The 19,159-nt window shown below is 43.1% G+C and overlaps 1 protein-coding gene across 2 annotated transcripts; it reads right to left on the minus strand.

The window, feature by feature from the left end:
- Nucleotides 1-5,454: 5,454 nt before the first annotated feature.
- On the minus strand, nucleotides 5,455-18,953 carry Tsn (translin). 2 transcript variants are annotated; one of them, XM_021197746.2, is made up of 6 exons: nucleotides 18,242-18,953; nucleotides 17,014-17,107; nucleotides 15,461-15,557; nucleotides 11,408-11,523; nucleotides 10,891-10,970; nucleotides 5,455-7,940 (listed from the first exon to the last, which is right to left on the minus strand). In XM_021197746.2, exons 1-6 carry the CDS (start codon nucleotides 18,770-18,772, stop codon nucleotides 7,707-7,709), a joined length of 1,152 nt encoding a protein of 383 aa, XP_021053405.2. In that variant the 5' UTR covers nucleotides 18,773-18,953; the 3' UTR covers nucleotides 5,455-7,706. The 2 variants fall into 2 exon arrangements, with proteins under 2 accessions (XP_021053405.2, XP_021053406.2); XM_021197747.2 differs by lacking the exon at nucleotides 10,891-10,970 and having other exon boundaries at nucleotides 7,867-7,940.
- Nucleotides 18,954-19,159: the final 206 nt, after the last annotated feature.

Consider the following 19,159-nt stretch of genomic DNA (forward strand, 5'->3'; position numbering starts at 1 on the left):
GGTTTTTCGAGACAGGGTTTCTCTGTATAGCTCTGGCTGTCCTGGAACTCACTTGGTAGACCAGGCTGGCCTCGAACTCAGAAACCCGCCTGCCTCTGCCTCCCGAGTGCTGGGATTAAAGGCCTGCGCCACCAGGCCTATCTTCCCCTTCTATCATTTCCCCTTAGTGGTGTGAAAACAGCTTAGTGGATAAAGCATGCTTACGTAGCATGCGAAGCTCTGGGTTCCATCCCCAGTGTCAGAAGGGGGGTGGGGGAAGAGATGGAGGCGAGAACCTCCATTTATGCAGTGTCACTACTCACTGCTGATGCCTTTGCCCCACTCCCCTGACTCTCCATATCTTGACACTGCCCAGTCTCCTGAAAACAGTCCACATTGAGATATATACATAGGGGGGGATTGTGTGTGCGCACATGCATGCATGCATGTGTTCCTGTGTGGTGTTCATGTAGGTGAACATGTGTACAGGTGTGCCATTCCTCAGTCTCCTTCCTCTGTTCATTTCTGACTAGGTCTGTCTTTGGCCTGAAATGTCTCCAAATCAGACTAGCTAGTTGCAGGAATCTGCCTGTTACTGCCTACCCTCTCACCACTGAGAACACAAGGGAGAGCCACTATGACTGTTTACATGGGTTTAGGGAATCAAACTTGGGTCTTTATGCTTGTGAAACAAGCATTTCTACCAACCCATCTCCCCAGCTAAAGACCTTCTCTTAAAAAAACAAATCTATTTCGGGGGGAAGGAGGCCTACATGCCACACTACGCATGTAGAGATCAGAGGACAATATTTTTATGAGCTGGTTTTCTCCTTCTACCATGTAAGAAAGACCCAGGGATCAAACTGGTTGTCAAGCCTGGCAGCCAACACCCACTGCACCCACCATCTCAGAACCCCCAAGCCCCCACCTCAGATTTATGTTTGTGTTTGGGTGTTTTCTCTGCTTTAGTGCCTCTCAGGGCTGACCCTTGTGTGCTGTATCCATTTACTCTTCGTGTCCTAGGGCAGCAGGTGATAGAGGTGATGAGCGGTTTAGTGCTGAGGTGAGCAATGGCAGCAGTCCTTCTCACATCTCAGGGAAGCAGGACATGCCCTACTCAAACAGTATTCCCTAGGCATGGGTGGCTGGGCCATGGGGCAAGCCACTACTGGTTTCCTGATTTATCTTTTGTGTGAATGTGTCTATGCAGGTGTCTTTGCATGTGTGAGTCACAGGCATGCCTACAATGCATACAGCAGCCAGGAGAGGTCATGGGATCCCTTAGAACTGGAGTGAGTCACCATGTGCTGGGACTCAGACTCAGAGAAAGCAGCCAGCGCTCTTACCGGATGAGTCATCGCTCCAGCCCTAGACCCTTCCTTTTCAAGCAACTCTGTGGGCCCCTCAATGGCCCCGAGCAGTCGTGCGATTGCTCCAGAGGGCTCCTATAGCCTTGACTTCCCCACCATGATGGACTGTATCCTGAGCTGTGTGGGGGCCAGTGAGATGGTTCACCGGGCAAAGACACTTGCTGCTGGGCGCGAATGGAGTTCGAGCTTCCATCCCTGGGACTCCCATGGTAGAAGAGTACAGACTCCCAAAATTTGTCCTCTGACCTCGGTATGTGTGCCATGGTGCATTCGCACATAAACACACACACAAACAATATATTAAATTTTTTTAATTAAAAAAGATAGCCCTTTCTCCCGTAAGTTACTCCTTGCAGGATATTTTATCATAGCAACAGAAAAGAAACAAAGACACACATGCATGAATATGTGCACACACACACACACACACACACACACACACACACGTCACAAAAGCAGTGAGTGGTGATGCAGCCGCAGTCAACGAGAACTCAGAATTATCCAAATGGGAGACCACCACACCTACGACTGACATCCCACTCAGCAAACCTTGTTTAGGCAGCTCTCCAAGCAACTGGAGCTGGCAGTGCCATCAGGTCTGCTGTGTTCAGAACACCAGGAAATGGCAAAGGCACTGTTCAGATGTTAGTTGCAGATGTGTTTCTATGAACTAACTTCCTTTGTGATTGGTCTTGTTTAACAGGGAGAGCAGCTGCTTCTGGGCATGGGGAACACTCACTAATCCGAAACAAAAGTCCTTTTCTCTTCTTTCATTGTGTGCGAATAAGCCTTTCACTGTTCAGTGTGGTGTGGTACTCCATACCTGTGAGACATTTATTCCTTCAGTGGGCAAATGTTTAACATCTACTGTGTGAACAAGAGAACCTCCTTAGCCTTCCTCTGATAAGAGGCAAAAACTACAGGAAGATCAGACAGGGGCTGGGAACGGCTCAGGTGGTAAAGTGTTTGAGGCACAAACATGAGGATCAGAGTTTGAATCCACATTAATAAGTAAATGAATAAATAAAGTTGGGCACTATTTTACAATTGCTATATTACACTATATTACAATTGCTATGATTACACACCAGGACCAAAAGCAATCTGGGAAGAAAAGGGTTTCTTCGGCTTACACATCATAGTCCATCATTGAAGGAATGTCAGGCTGGAACTCAATTAGTGCAAGAACCTGGAGGCAGGAGCTGATGCAGAGGCCATGGCGAGTGCTGCTTAATGGCTTGATCTTTATGGCTTTATCAGTCAGCTTTCTTACAGACCACCAGCCCAGGGATGCCCCCACCCACGATGGGCTGGATCCTCCCACATCAATCACTAATTCCTACAAGTTCATCTTATGGAGGCATTTTTCTCAACCAAAGTTCTTTCCTCTCAGATGACTTTAGCTTGTGTCAAGCTGACATAAAATTACCAGTAGCACTCATTCATTATTTTAGCTGATGGTTGAATCTCTTACCTGTTTACACAGTTTCAGCACCCCTAACATCTTTGTGGGGTTGAGGTCCAGATGTACACAAGTACATTTATATGTGTAGAAGTCACATGTTCTTAGGCACCATCTCCTTCTTTATTTTTGAGGCAAAGACAAACCTGTAATCCATTAGGTAGCCTAGACAGGCTACCCAGTGAGCCCTGGGGAATCCCCGCCTCCTTGGCACTGGTATTGTATGTAAGTACACATTACTAAGTCTCAATTTTTTTCAATTTGTTGAGAATGAGTCTTCAAGTTTGCCAGGTGTGCTAATTAATGTTAGTTGTCAATTCAGCAAAATCTCGAATCTCCTGTAAGACTGGCCTCGGAGCAGGGCTTGTAGGGGTTATCTTGACTGGGACAGGTGGGAAGATCCACCCATTTTGGATGGTTCCATTCACTGGTCTCTGATATCAGACTGTATAAAAGGCAGGAAGGCAGCTGAGCACTAGCATGGACCCATTTCTGTCTCCTGCCTGGGAATGAGATGGGAGTAGCTGCTTCAAGCTCCTAACACTTTGACTTCCCCACTGTGAAAGTACCCTTGACCTCAGAGTCAAAATAAACCCTATGTGGGTTGCTCTTATCAGGGCATTTTAACACAAGAAACATAAGACAAAAGCCCTAACTTTTTAAAGAAAAGCCACATTTTCCTATTTTCATGTTAAATTTGAAAAACAACTACATCCAGCTAAAAGGTATGTAGATGCTGGGAACCCACAGAGGTTTTTGAATTTCTTCTTTTTGGGCTAGGGAGTGATAGCACAGAAGGTCATCAGGGAAGAAATGGTCTACAGGAATGCCAAAGCTCCAGTTAAACCAGACAGGGCCAGAAGCACATGCCTGTAGTCCCAGCTACTTGGAAGGCTCCAGCTGAAGGATCATGTGAGCCCAGGAGTAAAAGGCCAGATTGGGCAACACACCAAGATCCTTCAATCGTTTGAACACACATTTAAAAGGGTTTGTTTCATAACTTACTCAAGGAAAGTTCCTCTCCAAGCCAAGAAGCACGTACAGCTCAGAGTGTTAGCTGGGGTGCACCTCAACAGGCAGAGTGCTCAGCTACAATGGACAAAACCTTAGATTTCAATCGCAATACTGATTAAACCAACCATGCTGGTGAAAAAGCCTGGAATCCCAGAGACAGGGAGGTGGAGGCAATTAGGAATTAGAAAACATCCAGAGACCACCCGAACTCTATCGCCCTATAATTAGCCAAGCTTTAATTTAAGATGCGGCTTTCCTCGGTTCTCATGGTCAGATTTGGAATTGAGGCCCAGCTAAAAGGGGAGGACCACTATAAAACACAAAGGCCATAATTTACTCTAACTCACATGTGTGCGAGAGCATGCTGGCTCTTCTGCACCCCTGGGCTTCCTGGCACTATCTTAACTGCCTCAACCTTTGGAGGATGGAGTCCTCAGCTGCTACGTACCCTACTGGCTCTGGCCCATATGAATCAAATCATTGATTCCTACTCATGAGAGGGATCTAACAGTGATGCCTCCCCTTTTATATAAAGTAGTCAGCTTATGATACAAGGGCCTGCAGAGGGGATGCACTCATCAGCAGGGACTGAAGACTAGCAGCTGCTGCCAGAGGTGCCTAAGGGCCTTCCCCCTTAGTCAGCCCTTCCAGAAATACTCTGGTGGATCCAACCAGAGACGGGTCTTTTAACTGATCTTTTTGATGAGTCCGGTCAAACTGACAACCAAGATTAACTGTCACAGCCACTGTACTAAGCACTGCATGAATAAAAACAATTTAAAGGCAGTTGAGCCACCAGACTGACATGGGTGCTGGAAACCCAACTCAGATCCTCTGAAAGCTATACATGCTCTTAACTGCTGAGCCATCTCTCCAGCTGCCCTACCTAGTTTTCTAAAATTGTAAAACAGTGTTGAGGCTGGGGCTATACATCAATCGGTAAAATGTTTGCCCTGGACTTGATCCCCAGCATGGCATAAACCAGGTATTATGGAACACACAAACTGGGCACTCAAGTGGCAGAGGCAGGAGGATCAGAAGTCCAAAATCACCCTCAACTACACAGCAAATTGAAGGCCAGCCTGGGCTACAGGAGACCCTGTCTCAAAAAATAAATGACTAATTCTGGGAGCTGTGTACCTCAGTGGTAGAATGCATGTTTAGCATATGTGATAATTTGAGCTTAATCCACAGGTCAACAAAACTAAAGGTATACTAAAACCAGAGGCAATACTTCTCAACATCGTCTTAAACACCTTTAATTTCCTCATGGAGGTAGATCACGCAGACAGTATCTGTATTTACATCAAAACCCTGGGAGTGGCTAGTGTCTTGGTTTGTGTCACCATTACACAACAGCTCAGGCTTACCACTCCAGGCTTCTTCAGCCTCCAAGGAACATGAACAATTTTTTTTTTTTCTTTTTTTTTTTTTTTGAGACAGGGTTTCATTGTGTAGCCTTGGCTGTTCTGGAACTCACTCTGTAGACCAGGCTGACCTCAAACTCAGAAATCCACCCGCCTCTGCCTTCCAAGTGCTGGGATTAAAGGTGTGCGTCACCACTGCCCAGCGGAACATGAACAATTTGATTCTCCACAGAGAAGAAGAGTTCAAACAGCAGCACACTACTTTACAAAGAGACCAAAAACAGTTTTATTGCTTTACAAGCCAGTAATGAACACAACTAACTATCAACATGACACTTCTAAACTCTCAAGTAGAATCACAACACTAGAACATACTCCTTCACTTTTAAGTGCAATTTGTTCATTGCATCTGAAACTGAATTTCAAGAGTTATGTACGGTGGCACTGACCTAGAGTCCCAGCTGCTCACAGGCTGAGGCAAGGAGAGCTTCAGCCCAGGAGGTTGAGACCAGCCTAGACACCACTGCAGGCAGGACATCACCTCTGTCTCTAGAGGAAAATAGGAAACTTTTGACAAGAGCTTTAATGATGTCTAGCAGAACCCACACTTAAACAATAAAGCAAGAGCCTGTGGAACTTCCTGTCTCTAACTGACCGTGCAGCTGAAAAGCCTTCCACCTTCCCAGACACTTTCAAGAGTCTAATCCTGTACTCAGGAAACGGAAACAGAGGTGTGAGTTCCAGGCCAGCCTGGACTACCAGCAAAACCCTGTCTCAAATGATAAACTAACAAAAATAGCCTAATACCTTATTCTAACCCTGCGAAAAGAACCATGAAGAAAGCTAGTCTACTTGTCCAACAATATACAGCCATCACAGCTCATTCCTCAAGATGGGAAATTAGAGTCAGCCTCCTGCCACACTGCTGCACAACGAAGGGTTAAACACAAGCCCTCAAACATGCGAGGGGAAGTCACTGAAACATACCCCCAGCATTTTTGATTGGTGTTTTGGCCACAGGATCTCACTCAATTAGACAGGCTTGAATTTGCCAACCTCCTGCCTCAGCCTCCTGTGTACCTGGGAGCACAAGCCTGCACTTTCAGGCCCCACTTTCCAGTTAGTCTTTAACCGTGGCCTAATAAAAGTCAGTGTCAAAGATCCCACTGCACAAACATGAAGCCCAAAATGCTACCAAGCAAGAAAGGGTGACACCCCGAATACTTCCTATTACACTAGTAATGGCAGCAGCTTCCTGTCAGAGGGTGCAAAAAAACTACACGATTTTTGTTTGGTTTTTTTTTTCTTTTTTTCTTTCAGTTTTTTGAAGTCCTAGGATGGACCATTGCCTCACACCTGCCAAGCAAGTCTATCACTAAAAGCTACATCACCAGCCTTGACTTTAATAATTTCAGTTCTACGCCAAGAATGGCCACATATGAAATCTTACGCTATCTGAAAAGGAGAGGGGATAGAGGTGCCCACAAAGTTTACATGACTACCCTAAACTTTTCATTTTAAATGTACTGACAGAATCACAACCTTCAATTTCTTATTCCAAAAAATACTGCCAATCACATGAATTTTTAAAGCCAAATTTTACTTTCTTCTAATCCAAACAGCACTGATTTCTCTAAGAACACACTCCTCAGTACAGATGAGTGAATACATGAGGATGGCTTTCTACTCCCAGACCAGTTCTAGTTGGCTGCTGGGAAAAGGTCTCCGAGTTTACAGATATAGCGCACAGGTGTTAGCTCTAGGCAGGTGTAAAGACTAACTGCTACTGCAGTCGAGATGTGAGATGGCGTCAGAAAACAGATGTTCTAACCCAACACAAGCCGCACGCTTTTCACCACAACGCTTTTCCAGTGGCTCTTTCTACCTTGACTTTGCTGGGTTGGACTGTACAGTTTCATCTGCTCTATTTTAGTAGCAGGTAGAGAATCGGGGCCTCAAATTTCCTAGGCAAAAAATTCAACTAACTTACAAGACTTAACATAAGATGGGGGAAATAAAGTTCCCTTGCTTGTCAACCATTTTACTCTCATCCTGCACCAGGCTACAGCTGGAAATGGAGGACTAATCTGGACCTAGAACACATCATTGTTTACTTGTGGGAGAAATTACAAACAAGACAACAAACCTGTCGGTCAGTACATCAACAGTCAGGTAAGCAAGAAAGGACTTTTACCAAGGGACCAACATTTACACTGTTGACAAAATGGTAATACAACAACAACACGGCACGGCAAGTGCACTGAAACATCAACACAAAAAAAAAAAAAAAAATCCGTGGAAAGGTTTCTTTTTCTTTTTTTTTCTTTTTTTTGTTTTTGTTTTTGTTTTTGTTTAGATCCAAAAGTATTTCAATTCTGACACTCACAGCACACAGCTGGTTACGAAAATAAAGCGCAGTGTTTAGCAACTGGTGTGCTAACTACAGGAAGAGGCACTGAGCTAGCCCTCCCTGGCAACTGCAGCGCCAGCAAGGCCAGCCCCAGGGAAAAGCTCCTATTTTTCACCACAAGCTGCTGCTGTCTCCTTATTGAAGCCTCGGATAGAAAGGTCATAGACCACCTCCTCTACTTTCTTCACATCGTACTTCAAGCCGTCGTAGCGTTTCCTCAGGGAGTCATTTTTCAGATTGAGAAGGCGAAAACCAGAATCCAGCTCATTGATGAAAGTAGAGATGTGAAGGGGCCGAGAGTAGTCTCCAGCAGTGACACTGTTGACAGACAGCCTCGACTGCACGGGGAGAAAGAAATCGGGTACATCACTATGTGGGTTCTCCTTGGCACCTTCCCCCCCATCATAGCTAGAAGCTCAAATTTAAACAGCTACACTGAACCCATGTTCTGTATTCAAGATGCTTACACGTTAAGCACATTAAAACAGAAGGTTCTCTGAATCAAACGCCACCAGAACGGAGGCAATGTCTGCTACAAGTGATGGACATAGTAGCATCTTCTAAAATCTCTAATGCCTTTAGCTGGCTATTATGAAATAAAGTTATGGTAAATTAAGCAAATGTCATTTTTACAGCTCAACAGCTACTGTATACAATAGAAAACCTGGCACAGCAATCACAGCTATCATTTCAAACACAGGCCACATGATTACCTGTCTAATAATACACTACTGAGAGTTCACCTGGCCACCTAGAATTAATAAGACAGACAGGTAAGAAGTCAAAATTAAGTCAGCTCAACCGTCTTGAAGGCCAGGTAGGATTTCAAGACCCAACTCACAAGATCTCCTTCCCCATGAAGTCCTATCCATTCTGCCAGGCTTCCCTGAAAAGGGACTTCAATACATACCAACACTCAGTATTCAAGCCACATCACCCGAGCCACTAACAGTATGACAGTGCTCAGGTTCAAGCTGCTCATCAGCTGCCTCTAACAAGTCTGAGTTGGTGATACAATTTTTCAGTGGGCTTCTGTATCCCCCTCTCCCTATTTCCTTGTTGAGAACGTCTCAATTTTTCACTAACCTACACAGTTAAATTATTCTCTAAAATTACTCTATGAATTAATACAGTTGTCAGAAATGAGCGTCATGACACTTCTAAAACAAAGGGGTAGGTTTTACAATCTTTAATTAAAACTTCATAAATTACAACACTTGAAAGGTAGAGGCAGAAGAACCAAGAGTTCAAGGTCACCCTCAGCTATATAGCTGCATAGTGAATTCAAGGCCCATTTGAGTTTCAGGAAATCTTGTCTCAAAAAAGGGTACTCATTAGGCAAGAGGTGGAGCACACCTTTAATACCAGCACTCGGAAGGCAGAGGCATTTAGATTTTGGTGAATTCAAGGCCAGTCTGTCTACCAAGCAAATTCCAGGACAGCCAAGGTTACACATAGAAACCCTGTCACAAAAAAAAAAAAAAAGCAACAACAAAAGTGCCTACCAGTAAATATACAGTTCCTTGGAACCCTTAGCATCTGAACTGGCATTTTTCTGACCCTACCCTAACTGTTAACTGTGACATATACAATGCCGTCAATGACGTCCTCATGACTGCTAGATGTACAAGTAACTTTTATTCGCCTAATGTAATGATCACATCCAAGGCTTTCTGCCTCAGTTTACTCACCTACATCTAGTCCTGAAAGCTTCCAGCCTCCATCAATCTACAGTATTTGGCCTGGAATGTTTTCAGCCTGAGATGTACATAGTACTGAGTAAGCTCACACTTTTTAGGTCTTTCTGAACTCTGGCTGGCTGGCTGGTCAATACAGCAGTTCTGGTTCAAAACTCCTCTCTTCACACTGACTGAGTCAACCTAGCTTCTTTCAGCTCCTGACTGAATTGCTCTGCTTGCCCTCATACTAACTTTGGCAATCTGTTCTAATCTTCTGGTTCCTTCACATTCTCTGGCTCGTTCTATCTTCACCTGTGTCTAGCTTATTCTCTCTTCTCCCTGTAAAACTGCCCTTTCTCCTTGCCTCTCTCTTAGGTAGACTCTCTTTCCTCTCTGTTCTCCTAAGAGTTGGGCATAGCCTAGACTGTCAAATCTTTCTGATTCGTCACTTTGTCTGCTTCTCAATTAGATATCACTCTCTACAGACTTTATCTTCATTGTTTAGGACTAAAGGTAAGTACTAAGACTGTGTCTGTATTCCAGCCAGAGCAGCCATGCTGCCAGATTAAAATCCCTCTATAGCTACAAGGCCTAAAAAGATCCCAAGACTTCTTCAGTTCAGGCAGCCATTTTAAAAACTAAAAAGGATACAGAAGCAGGAAAATTCAAAACAGTGCTTGGTGTGCTGGAGAGGGGTCAACTGGTAAAGTGTTTGCTCTGCAAGCATCAGGACCTGAGTGTGATCCCCAGAATCCATGTTTAAACAAAAGTTAGGCATGGTAGCATGTACTTATAATCCCAAATTCGGGGAGATGCAGACAGGTAGAGATCTTTGACACCTGCTGGCTAGCTCGCCAGCCTAGCCTATTTGGTGAACTTCAGGCCAGAGAAACCCTGTCTCACAAGAACACGTTTTGACCTACAGTGGGTAGTTCAGTGGGTAAATGATCTGAGTTCCATGTCCAGGACCCACATGGTGGAACAAGAAAACCTACTAAAATTTGTCCTGTGATCTCCATGCACACTCCAGGGTACATACATACATACATATTAAACACAACGTTTTTCTTCCCAAAAAAGGTGGCCAGCACAAAGAATGACACCAAGGTTGTCCTCTGGTCTCCAGATATACACTGTTGAGGTCTACCCCTCTACCATAGCAAGCCACTTTGTTCCATGCCTGAGCCAGAAAAATAGCTTGACTCAGAGCCACACACCCTATATGTTCTGTATGTTCTAAGATTTGATCTTAAGAAATTTCACAACCATAAGCTCCACTTAGGACCAATCAGAATAAAGGTCAGTTAAAACTGTTCTGTCTAGCTAGCCAAAATAGCTTGAACCAGAACCAACCAACAGGCAATGCTTCCTACACCTGCACATGAGCTCACTGTGGGTTTTCCTTTATAAGTAGATCCTGAAAAATGTTCTGTCATTGCTTTCAGCTCCCAAGTCTGAGCTACAGCCTTGATCGATCAGTCTTGGGGTATGAGCTCAATACACCAGCCCAGTTTAACTGAGACAGGAGTCTGGGAGGTTTGTGTGGTAATTCCCGAACCTCAGTATGTACTTGCACACACAGGACTACCCCAACACACACATTTCTTACCAGTTCACTGGCAAGAATTAAAACTCCTGAGAGATAATCTTCCACATCCAGATGAAACCCTTTTTCCCGATCTGGTTCAACTGAAAAAAAAAAAAAAAAAAAAAAAATTTAAAAATTCAGAATAAAGGACAGTAATGATATGAAAGCAATTTAAGACAAAGAATAAACATACACATGCACAAAAATCTTTTCTCGCTTATGAGGGTGTCCCCACCTTAGCCACTCACAGATACTACTACCCACTCTTCATGCTCACTGCCAAGCCTGACAACCTCAGTTCAGTGCTGGGAACTACTGACTGACATGATGGAAGAGGGACCAACACCCAAGCTGCCCTGAGCTCCACAGGAGCATCACACCTTCCACACACCCACACAAATTACTAAATGTTATGTTCTTAAGTAGACAGTGACTAAGGAAGAACACCCAGAGTTGTCCCTCTGACCACACCCACACCCACACACACACACACACCCCATGATGTGCACGAGTCTACAGATCACACTGAAACACTCACTGCCAAGAATCTCCGTAACGGCCTCTCGGGTCACTAGGGTCTCTGTTTCCAAGTACACCACAAAGGCTGCCAGGAAGACCAGGCGCTGGAGCACGAACCGCCAGTGCTCATGAAACCTGTGGAAACGGCACGGCAAGTGTCAGGTCAAGGACTGCCACAAAGACTCAATATGCTCAATATGCTCATCCCAAAAGCTTAGAAACAGAGTTTTTCTACAAACAAAATCTTATGGACAACCCCAGTATATAAAACAGATGCAGCAGCAACTCAGCACTCCAGTACATCAAATAGATAGGGTATGAATCTGACAAGTTCAGAAGTGTGAGTATAAACGATGAGGAGCACAGTCCAGTTTCTTAATGAAACGAAAACTAAAACTGAAGACATGTTTATCAATTTGACTAAAGGTTTTCAATAGTCTTAAAGACAAAAATAAGAAACCTAAAGACTATGAATGAGGGCACAGTTGGCAGAGTGTTTAGCTTAGTACATACAAAGCCCTAGGTTCTACTCCACAAACAGCATAAACTAGGCTTGGTGGCATAAATATATATATATATATATATATAGTGCTAGCATTCAGGTAAAGACAGGAGGGTGAGATGTTCAAGACAACTGTGGTAACTTGAATAGGTATAACCCCCATAAACTCATGGTCAAATGCTTGTTGGCCCACAGGGAATGGCAGTATTAGGAGGTGTGGCCTTGCTGGAGTAGGTGTGGCCTTGTTGGAGGAAGTGCGTCACTGTGGGGCAGGTTTTGAGGTGCTCAAAGCTACACCCAGTGTGGCACAAAGTCTCCTTCTGCTACCTATGAATCAAGATGTACAACTCTCAATTCCTTCTCCAGCACCAGGTCTGCCTCCAATCCACTGTGTTTTCTGCCCTGATGACAAAGGACTGAACCTATGAAACCATAAGCCAGCCCAAATTAAATGTTTTCCTTCATAAGAATTGTCATAGTCATGGTGCCTCTTTACAGCAATGAAACCCTATCTAAGACAGCCATCCTCCTTGAATATATACCAAGTGTAAGGCCAACCAGGGAGAAAAAAAGGGGAGAGGGAGGGGAAGGGGTACAGAGAAAGAAAAGAACAAAACTCAACTACAAATGACAAGGGTAAATGGCCTTATGAAACATAATCAGTGCTGGGAAAAAATTTTTGTAATTGTTTTTAAGATTTATTTATGTATGTACGTACATGAGTACCGTATTTGCATGTACACCTACATGACAGAAGAGAGCATCAGATACCATTATAGATGGTTGTGAGCTACCATGTGGTTGCTGGGAATTGAACTTAGAACCTCTGAAAGAGCAAACCAGTGCTTTTAACCACTGAGCCATTTCTCCAGACTGAAAAATAATTTTCTCTAAACTGAAGACCAAAAACAACTGTTAACTATATATATCAACCTCTATAACTTATTCCTATACCAAATCCTAAATCACTAAATTATCATACAACCAAAAAGGAGGCCATTATAAAAACTCTGGCAGCACATGTGTGGTGGCACACTTGAAATCCCAGCTCTCAGGAGACCTCCAATCACTGGAGTCCAGAGGTGTGAGAGCAGCTAGGCAGCACAGCAAACCCAGCCTCATAACACCAAAATAAACAACCAACCTACAAGCTTGACCAAAAAAGTGAAAATTCCTCAACCTTGAGTATCTGTGCCATGCCTCCTGATTTTCTTCTTTCTTCAGGGGGCTGGAGGAGTCTTCCATTTTTATAAAACATAGTATCACGGGCTGGAGTGATGGCTCAGTGGATAAAAGCACTGACTGCTCTTCCAGAGGTCCTAAGTTCAAATCCCAGCAACCACATGGTGGCTCACAACCATTTGTAATGGTATCTGATGCCCTCTTCTGGTATATCTGAAGATAGCTACAGTGTACTTATATATAATAAATAAATAAATCTTTAATAAAAACATAGTATCATACTACATAGCCTTGGCTGGTCTGAAATTTGCTATATAGACCAAAGTAGCTAGGGTTGCATCAACTGCCTCCAAAGTAATGAGATTACTGGTATGTGCCACCATGGCTGACTTCTGATATTCCAATGTGGCAGCAAATTCAAAACATTCCTCATTGGAAATGGTAACACACACACATAATGCCAGGGTTCAGGAGGCACATGTTGAGGATGCACCAGGCTACACAGCTAAACTGATTCAATAAACAAATAAATAAGTAAATAAACAAATAGGTGGTCCAGGCTATATAGCAAAACTCTTGATTCAATAGACACACACAGAGATAGGGGTGGGGAAGCAGACAGACAGGCAGACAGCTAATAAATAGGTAAATAAAGTGCTAGTCATGGTGGCACTGGTTGTAATCTCAGTACTTGGACAGCCAAGGTAGAAATAAGTATCACTAATAATTTAAGGTCAGCACCTGGTCTACAGAGCAAATTTCAGACCAGCTAGTACTACATAGCAGTACCTTATTATTTTTTTTATTAAAAAAAAAAAAAGTTACTCAACAGAAAATAGACACAGGTCAAGAAAGCCAGCTCCAGGACTATCCAGTGAGTAACCTCCAGGTACAGAAAGTCTTTCAGTCCTGCCAGCTTTACTGCTATGGACTTTTCGTTCATTACTTTACCATGGTAATCAGCAGGTCTGTTTTGATTTCTGCTTGTTTTGAGACAGGATCTCACCTAGCTGGCTTTGAATTCACTAATATAGCCAAGGATGTCCTTAAATTCCTGATACTCCTGCCTCCACCTCAAAACTCCTGGAATTACAAGGGTGAGCCACTACACCCCATTGCTTTTATATTTAAAGGGTTGCTAAAGGTAAAACCCAAATAAGACTATGTGACAGAATATAACTGCAGAATCTAAAAAGTAGGCTACCATACAGGATTTTAAAACAAACAAATTGATCCTTTACTCTCACCAGTGGCTTGCCAATCCATGCCCTATGCACACATATCACATTTACTAACTGAACGTATATCTTTAAAACAGCATCTTTGTTAACTAAAAAGAAAAGCAGAGGGTAGGAGAGATGGCTCAGTGGTTAAGAGCACTCACTGCTCTTCCAGAGGTCCTGAGTTCAATTCCCAGCAACCACACAGTGGTTCACAACCATCTGTAATAGGGTCTTATGCCCTCTTCTGGTGTGTCTGAAAACAGCTACAATGTATTCAAATAAATAATAAATCTTTTAAAAAAAAATAAGAAAAGTAGAAATTTCTGGATTCTTATTTATCATAGTTCACAAACACAGAAATATAGTTGTTTTCAGTTTAATATCTATAAAACCCAAATCATTTTCACAGCTGTATTTCATAATCACAACTACCAGTATTTCTTCACTACTGATATACGAATAGTATAATCTTAAAATTAAGAATACTGTACATTCGGGGAGAGGGTATAGGGGACTTTGGGGATAGCATCTGAATGTAAATAAAGTAAATACCTAATTAAAAAAAAAAGTTTAAAAAAAAGAATACTGTACATTCAACAATGTATAACAACTTTACTCACTATAAAGAAAGCATAACGGATATTTCATACAATAAAATGACACAGACCTATTGGGCATGTCTTAATAGAAATTGACTTATTAGAGTTTGATAAAATTGGACAAAAATCTTCAAAATCAAAGCAAAGATCTTACTGTCCTAAAACCCAGTGCCCCAATAGACACCTTGAAATAGGGTCAAAATATACATATGCATATCGCTTCTTGCAATTAGCAAAAAGAGAGGTCATAAATTTGAAGAAGAATGGAGGGGGATATGAAAGCTTGGAAGAATGAAGGGAAGGGAGAAATGTTGAAATCAAATTACAATCTCAAAAAATAGCAATTTTTAAAAAAGCAATGGTTACCTTACAAATTGTCTGAAGTAAAAAAAAAAAGGAAATATTAAAACACTAGTTTTCCTGCCACCATTATCAATGTGATTCTTTGCTGTTCCTTCTACAAAGACTTCTGCCTATTCGTAATTCATAATTATTCAATACCTCTATTTCTCCTTTCTTTAAACAAAAATATAATGCTATAAATGAGCACTGTTTTTCTTACAAACCTGTAATACTGCTCAGCGGGGAACTTGGTCTTCAGGGATGTTAGATGTGTTTTTACTGTACTGAAATGTTCTCGAGCTTTCAAGCACCTCTTTGGAACTAATCATAAAAGATAACAAAATTTAATAATGAAAAACATACCAAATTGCCAATACAGCTCTTGCTTAATAATCTATGGCGTCTATGTAGACATTAATCATCTTGAATCTGAGACCATTATTCCTCAGCTACTTTTCCTGTAAGTCCTCAGACACCAAAAATCAAGACTGTTTCTACCTCCCATGTTCAAAAAAAAAAAAAGAACTTTACTGACTAATCTCAGATTGACTTGCCTTGGTAACCTGTAAGCTGTGTATCAGAAAATAACTTCAGCTCTCAGCTATGCTGGCTGCATTTTACAAAGGGATCCATGCCTAACTTAACATATTAGAATCTCAACAAAGGGCTGACGATAAACATGAATTTTAGAACATTTTATACCTGGTACTTTATTATCTACAAATGTATATTAAAAGGCATTTTTTAAAAAGGAAAAATAGAAAAAAAAAAGAAAAGAAAAAAGAAAAAAAAGCATTCAATCATTAGAAGCATTCATTAAAACACACACAAAGCCCCACCTGGGGGCCCATCCCATAATCAGCCACCAAACGCAGACACTTTTGCACATGCCAGCAAGATTTTGCTGAAAGGACCCTGATATAGCTGTCTCTTGTGAGGCTATGCCAGTGCCAGGCAAATACAGAAGTGGATGCTCACAGTCATCTATAGGATGGAACACAGGGTCTCCAATGGAGGAGCTAGAGAAAGTACCTAAGGAGCTGAAGGGTCTGCAGCTCTATAGGTGGAACAACAATATGAACTAACCAGCACCCTCAGAGCTTGTGTCTCTAGCTGCATATGTAGAAGATGGCCTAGTCGGCCATCATTGGGAATTGAGGCCCCTTCGTCTTGTAAACTTTATATGCCCCAGTACAGGGGAATGCCAGGGCCAAGAAGTGGGAGTGGGTGGGTAAGGGAGCAGGGTGGAGGGTATAGGGGACATTTGGGATAGCATTTGAAATGTAAATGAATAAATTATCTAATAAAAAATTAAACACACACACACACAAAGACTCACATGTACCAACTGTAATGAAATTCAATGAAGTCTGAGGTTCAGGTGAGAGGAACACAACTCAACCCCAGTCTAGGAAACAAAGCAAGACTCCTGTTCTCACACACACACCACCAGCTCATGCACACGCATGCGCGCACACACACATACACCAATGGACTCTCATAGCAAAACAACATTCCTATTCAAACCACACTATACACACCTGGAAAAGCAACCAAAATATCAAGAATATCGTAAATCTTCAAAATGACCAAACTCCTATTCTCCAATTTTCACTCACAATATAAATAAATAAATAAATAAAAGCATAATGAACATTCCTCACTATTAATGACAAAAGCGTACTCAGTATGTCCTTTTAATGGAACGTGACTTAAGAGCATTATATTGGACAAAAAATTTAAAAGAAGTTTCAAACATCAAAGCAAAAAAACTTACTGTCCTGAAATCCAGTACCCTGATGGACCCCTTGAAGTAGGGTCAAAATCTCTCGAGCAGTTTGTTCTAAACTCTGTACAACTTTTCGTATTTCCTAGAGAATTAAAAACAAAAACCAGATAAGGTCAGTGTAATCTTCAGCACTGTCTCCTACAAACATTCTACCACACCCTCACATTCAGTCACAACTCTCAGACTTGCACAAGAAGGGATTCTTCAGGTGTGAACCCAAACTCTTCCAGTAATTTCTTCTTGTCACAACTCAAGGAGCTGCTAAAAAGCCTCATATTCTTCAAGTAGCCATGAAAGAAAAATAGCCACCTGCTCAAGAACCCAACTGAGACACTATAAAAATGAGTAACTGACAATGCAAACGTTCTCTGTAGAACAAAAACTTAAATACAAGTGGTGACTTATTTTCATTCACTCATTTTGTGCAAATTCTCTGAGCACATTTAGTTATGGGCAGTATGCAAACATCAGAGACGCAAGCAATCCCTTCTAGCAATTTAATAAATAGGACGGGTAAATTTTTTTTTCAGTTTCTCACGATTTTAGGAGCTAACAGAAAAGCAGTCAAGATACGGACTATAAATTTTGCACGTGTTAATTTCAGCACTGAAAACGCTGAAGGCTACAGGTTCGAGATCACCCAGGGCTACACATCTGTGTAGACAGATCCTGTCTCACTTGCAAAAGTAAAACAGTCAGAGAGCAGAAAATAAACTAATTTCAGCAAAAGCAGATAATACAACCAAGAGTCCTCAGACAGGACAATATCTGGGGCACTAGACGAATAAAGAGTTAATTTGAACATACACACAGTAACGTGTGTAAATAAAAGGAGAGCGGGGAAAGAGACCTTGTGAGCCACAGGAGAATCTAGATTTTTTTTTTTTAAATTCTATGTGGGACGGGGAAGCTACAGGAGAGCTTTATGCTTAAAGAAAGACCGCGAGTGCTATTTTAAAAAAGAAAATACCAGCAGCCAATGTAGAAAAGATGTGCTGGTTAGCCACGGGCGTTAACCGAGCCTGGGACAGGAGTACTGAACTAGGAAAGGTGATATTCAAAGAGGCACATGATGCTGAGAAGTCGAATCCGGAACCAAGAGGCGGCCTAACCTAAACCCATCGGGCCTGAAAACGAGAGACCGAGCAGGACCGGACCAACTGGCCCAGCCTGGCTAGGAAAAGGAAAAGAGGAGACGGGGAGGAAGGGGGCTCGCCTCTCGGATGTCCTGCTCGGCAGCCAAAAAGCCCTGGAGCTCCACGAAGATCTCGCTCACAGACATGGCGCCGGCTGCCCTACAATCAGTCAGTCCCGGAGCACCGACGAGGAAGTGCGACCCACAGACAAGCAGCGGACTCGTCGCTGTCGCCACTGCCGCGTCCACCGGCCCTTGCGCCACGGCTGGCGCCGGGGTCTTCCCACACCCGCGGCGCACCGGAGCCCGGGCTGCCCGCCGCGATGCCTGAAGCGCCGCGCGCACAGTCCCGTGCCGCGCTCTTGCCCCGAGGCCCGACAGCGGGACGAAGGGCGGTGCCTCGCCTGCCGCCCGCACACAGGCATCTCCGGAAACAGCCCTATATAGGGGCTTCAGCGGCCTGTGGCCCTGGGCCGGCGGATAGGCAGCTCCTATTGAGTAGGTGGGGACTCGCAAATAGGCATCTAGGAAAACAGCCGGGTTGGGGGTGGCCTTAGCGACACGTGGCACGCAGAGGGCGGGGCCAGTGAGTGGCGCGGTTTGCTTATCCATATTATCTGGGTACTTCAATCAAGGGAGGGAAGTCATACTTCTGTCTGCTCAACGAAGAGCGTGCATAAACTGAATGGGAAAGAATGGCGAAAGAATGTAATCCGATAAATGAAAAATAATAAAAGGCTATAATCTAAATAAATATTAATGAATAGAAATATTCAGGGCTGGAGAGATGGCTCAGCGGTTAAGAGCATCAACTGCTCTTCCAGAAGTACTGAGTTCAATTCCCAGCAGCCACATGGCTCACAACCATCCATAATGGAAACTAGTGCCCTCTTCTGGTGTGTCTGAAGTGCAGTGTACTCATGTGCATAAAATAAATAAATCTTTTTTTTAAAAAAAGCGTGTTGGTGTAACACACTTGAGCTGTGAAAGTGCTTCAGG

This window comes from Mus pahari, chromosome 5, assembly GCF_900095145.1.
Source record: "Mus pahari chromosome 5, PAHARI_EIJ_v1.1, whole genome shotgun sequence".
Taxonomy (NCBI): domain Eukaryota; kingdom Metazoa; phylum Chordata; class Mammalia; order Rodentia; family Muridae; genus Mus; species Mus pahari.

What these genes read in the sequence shown, in the direction of transcription:
- Tsn (XM_021197746.2), bottom strand. Translation starts at nt 18,772, where the DNA reads ATGGATAAGCAAACCGCGCCACTCACTGGCCCCGCCCTCTGCGTGCCA. An exon ending in CCGAGCAGGACATCCGAGAG is followed by an intron (nt 17,108 to 18,241) that starts GCGAGCCCCCTT and finishes TTAATTCTCTAG; the next exon opens with GAAATACGAAAAGTTGTACA. An exon ending in CGTTACGGAGATTCTTGGCA is followed by an intron (nt 10,971 to 11,407) that starts GTGAGTGTTTCA and finishes TTTTTTTTTCAG; the next exon opens with TTGAACCAGATCGGGAAAAA.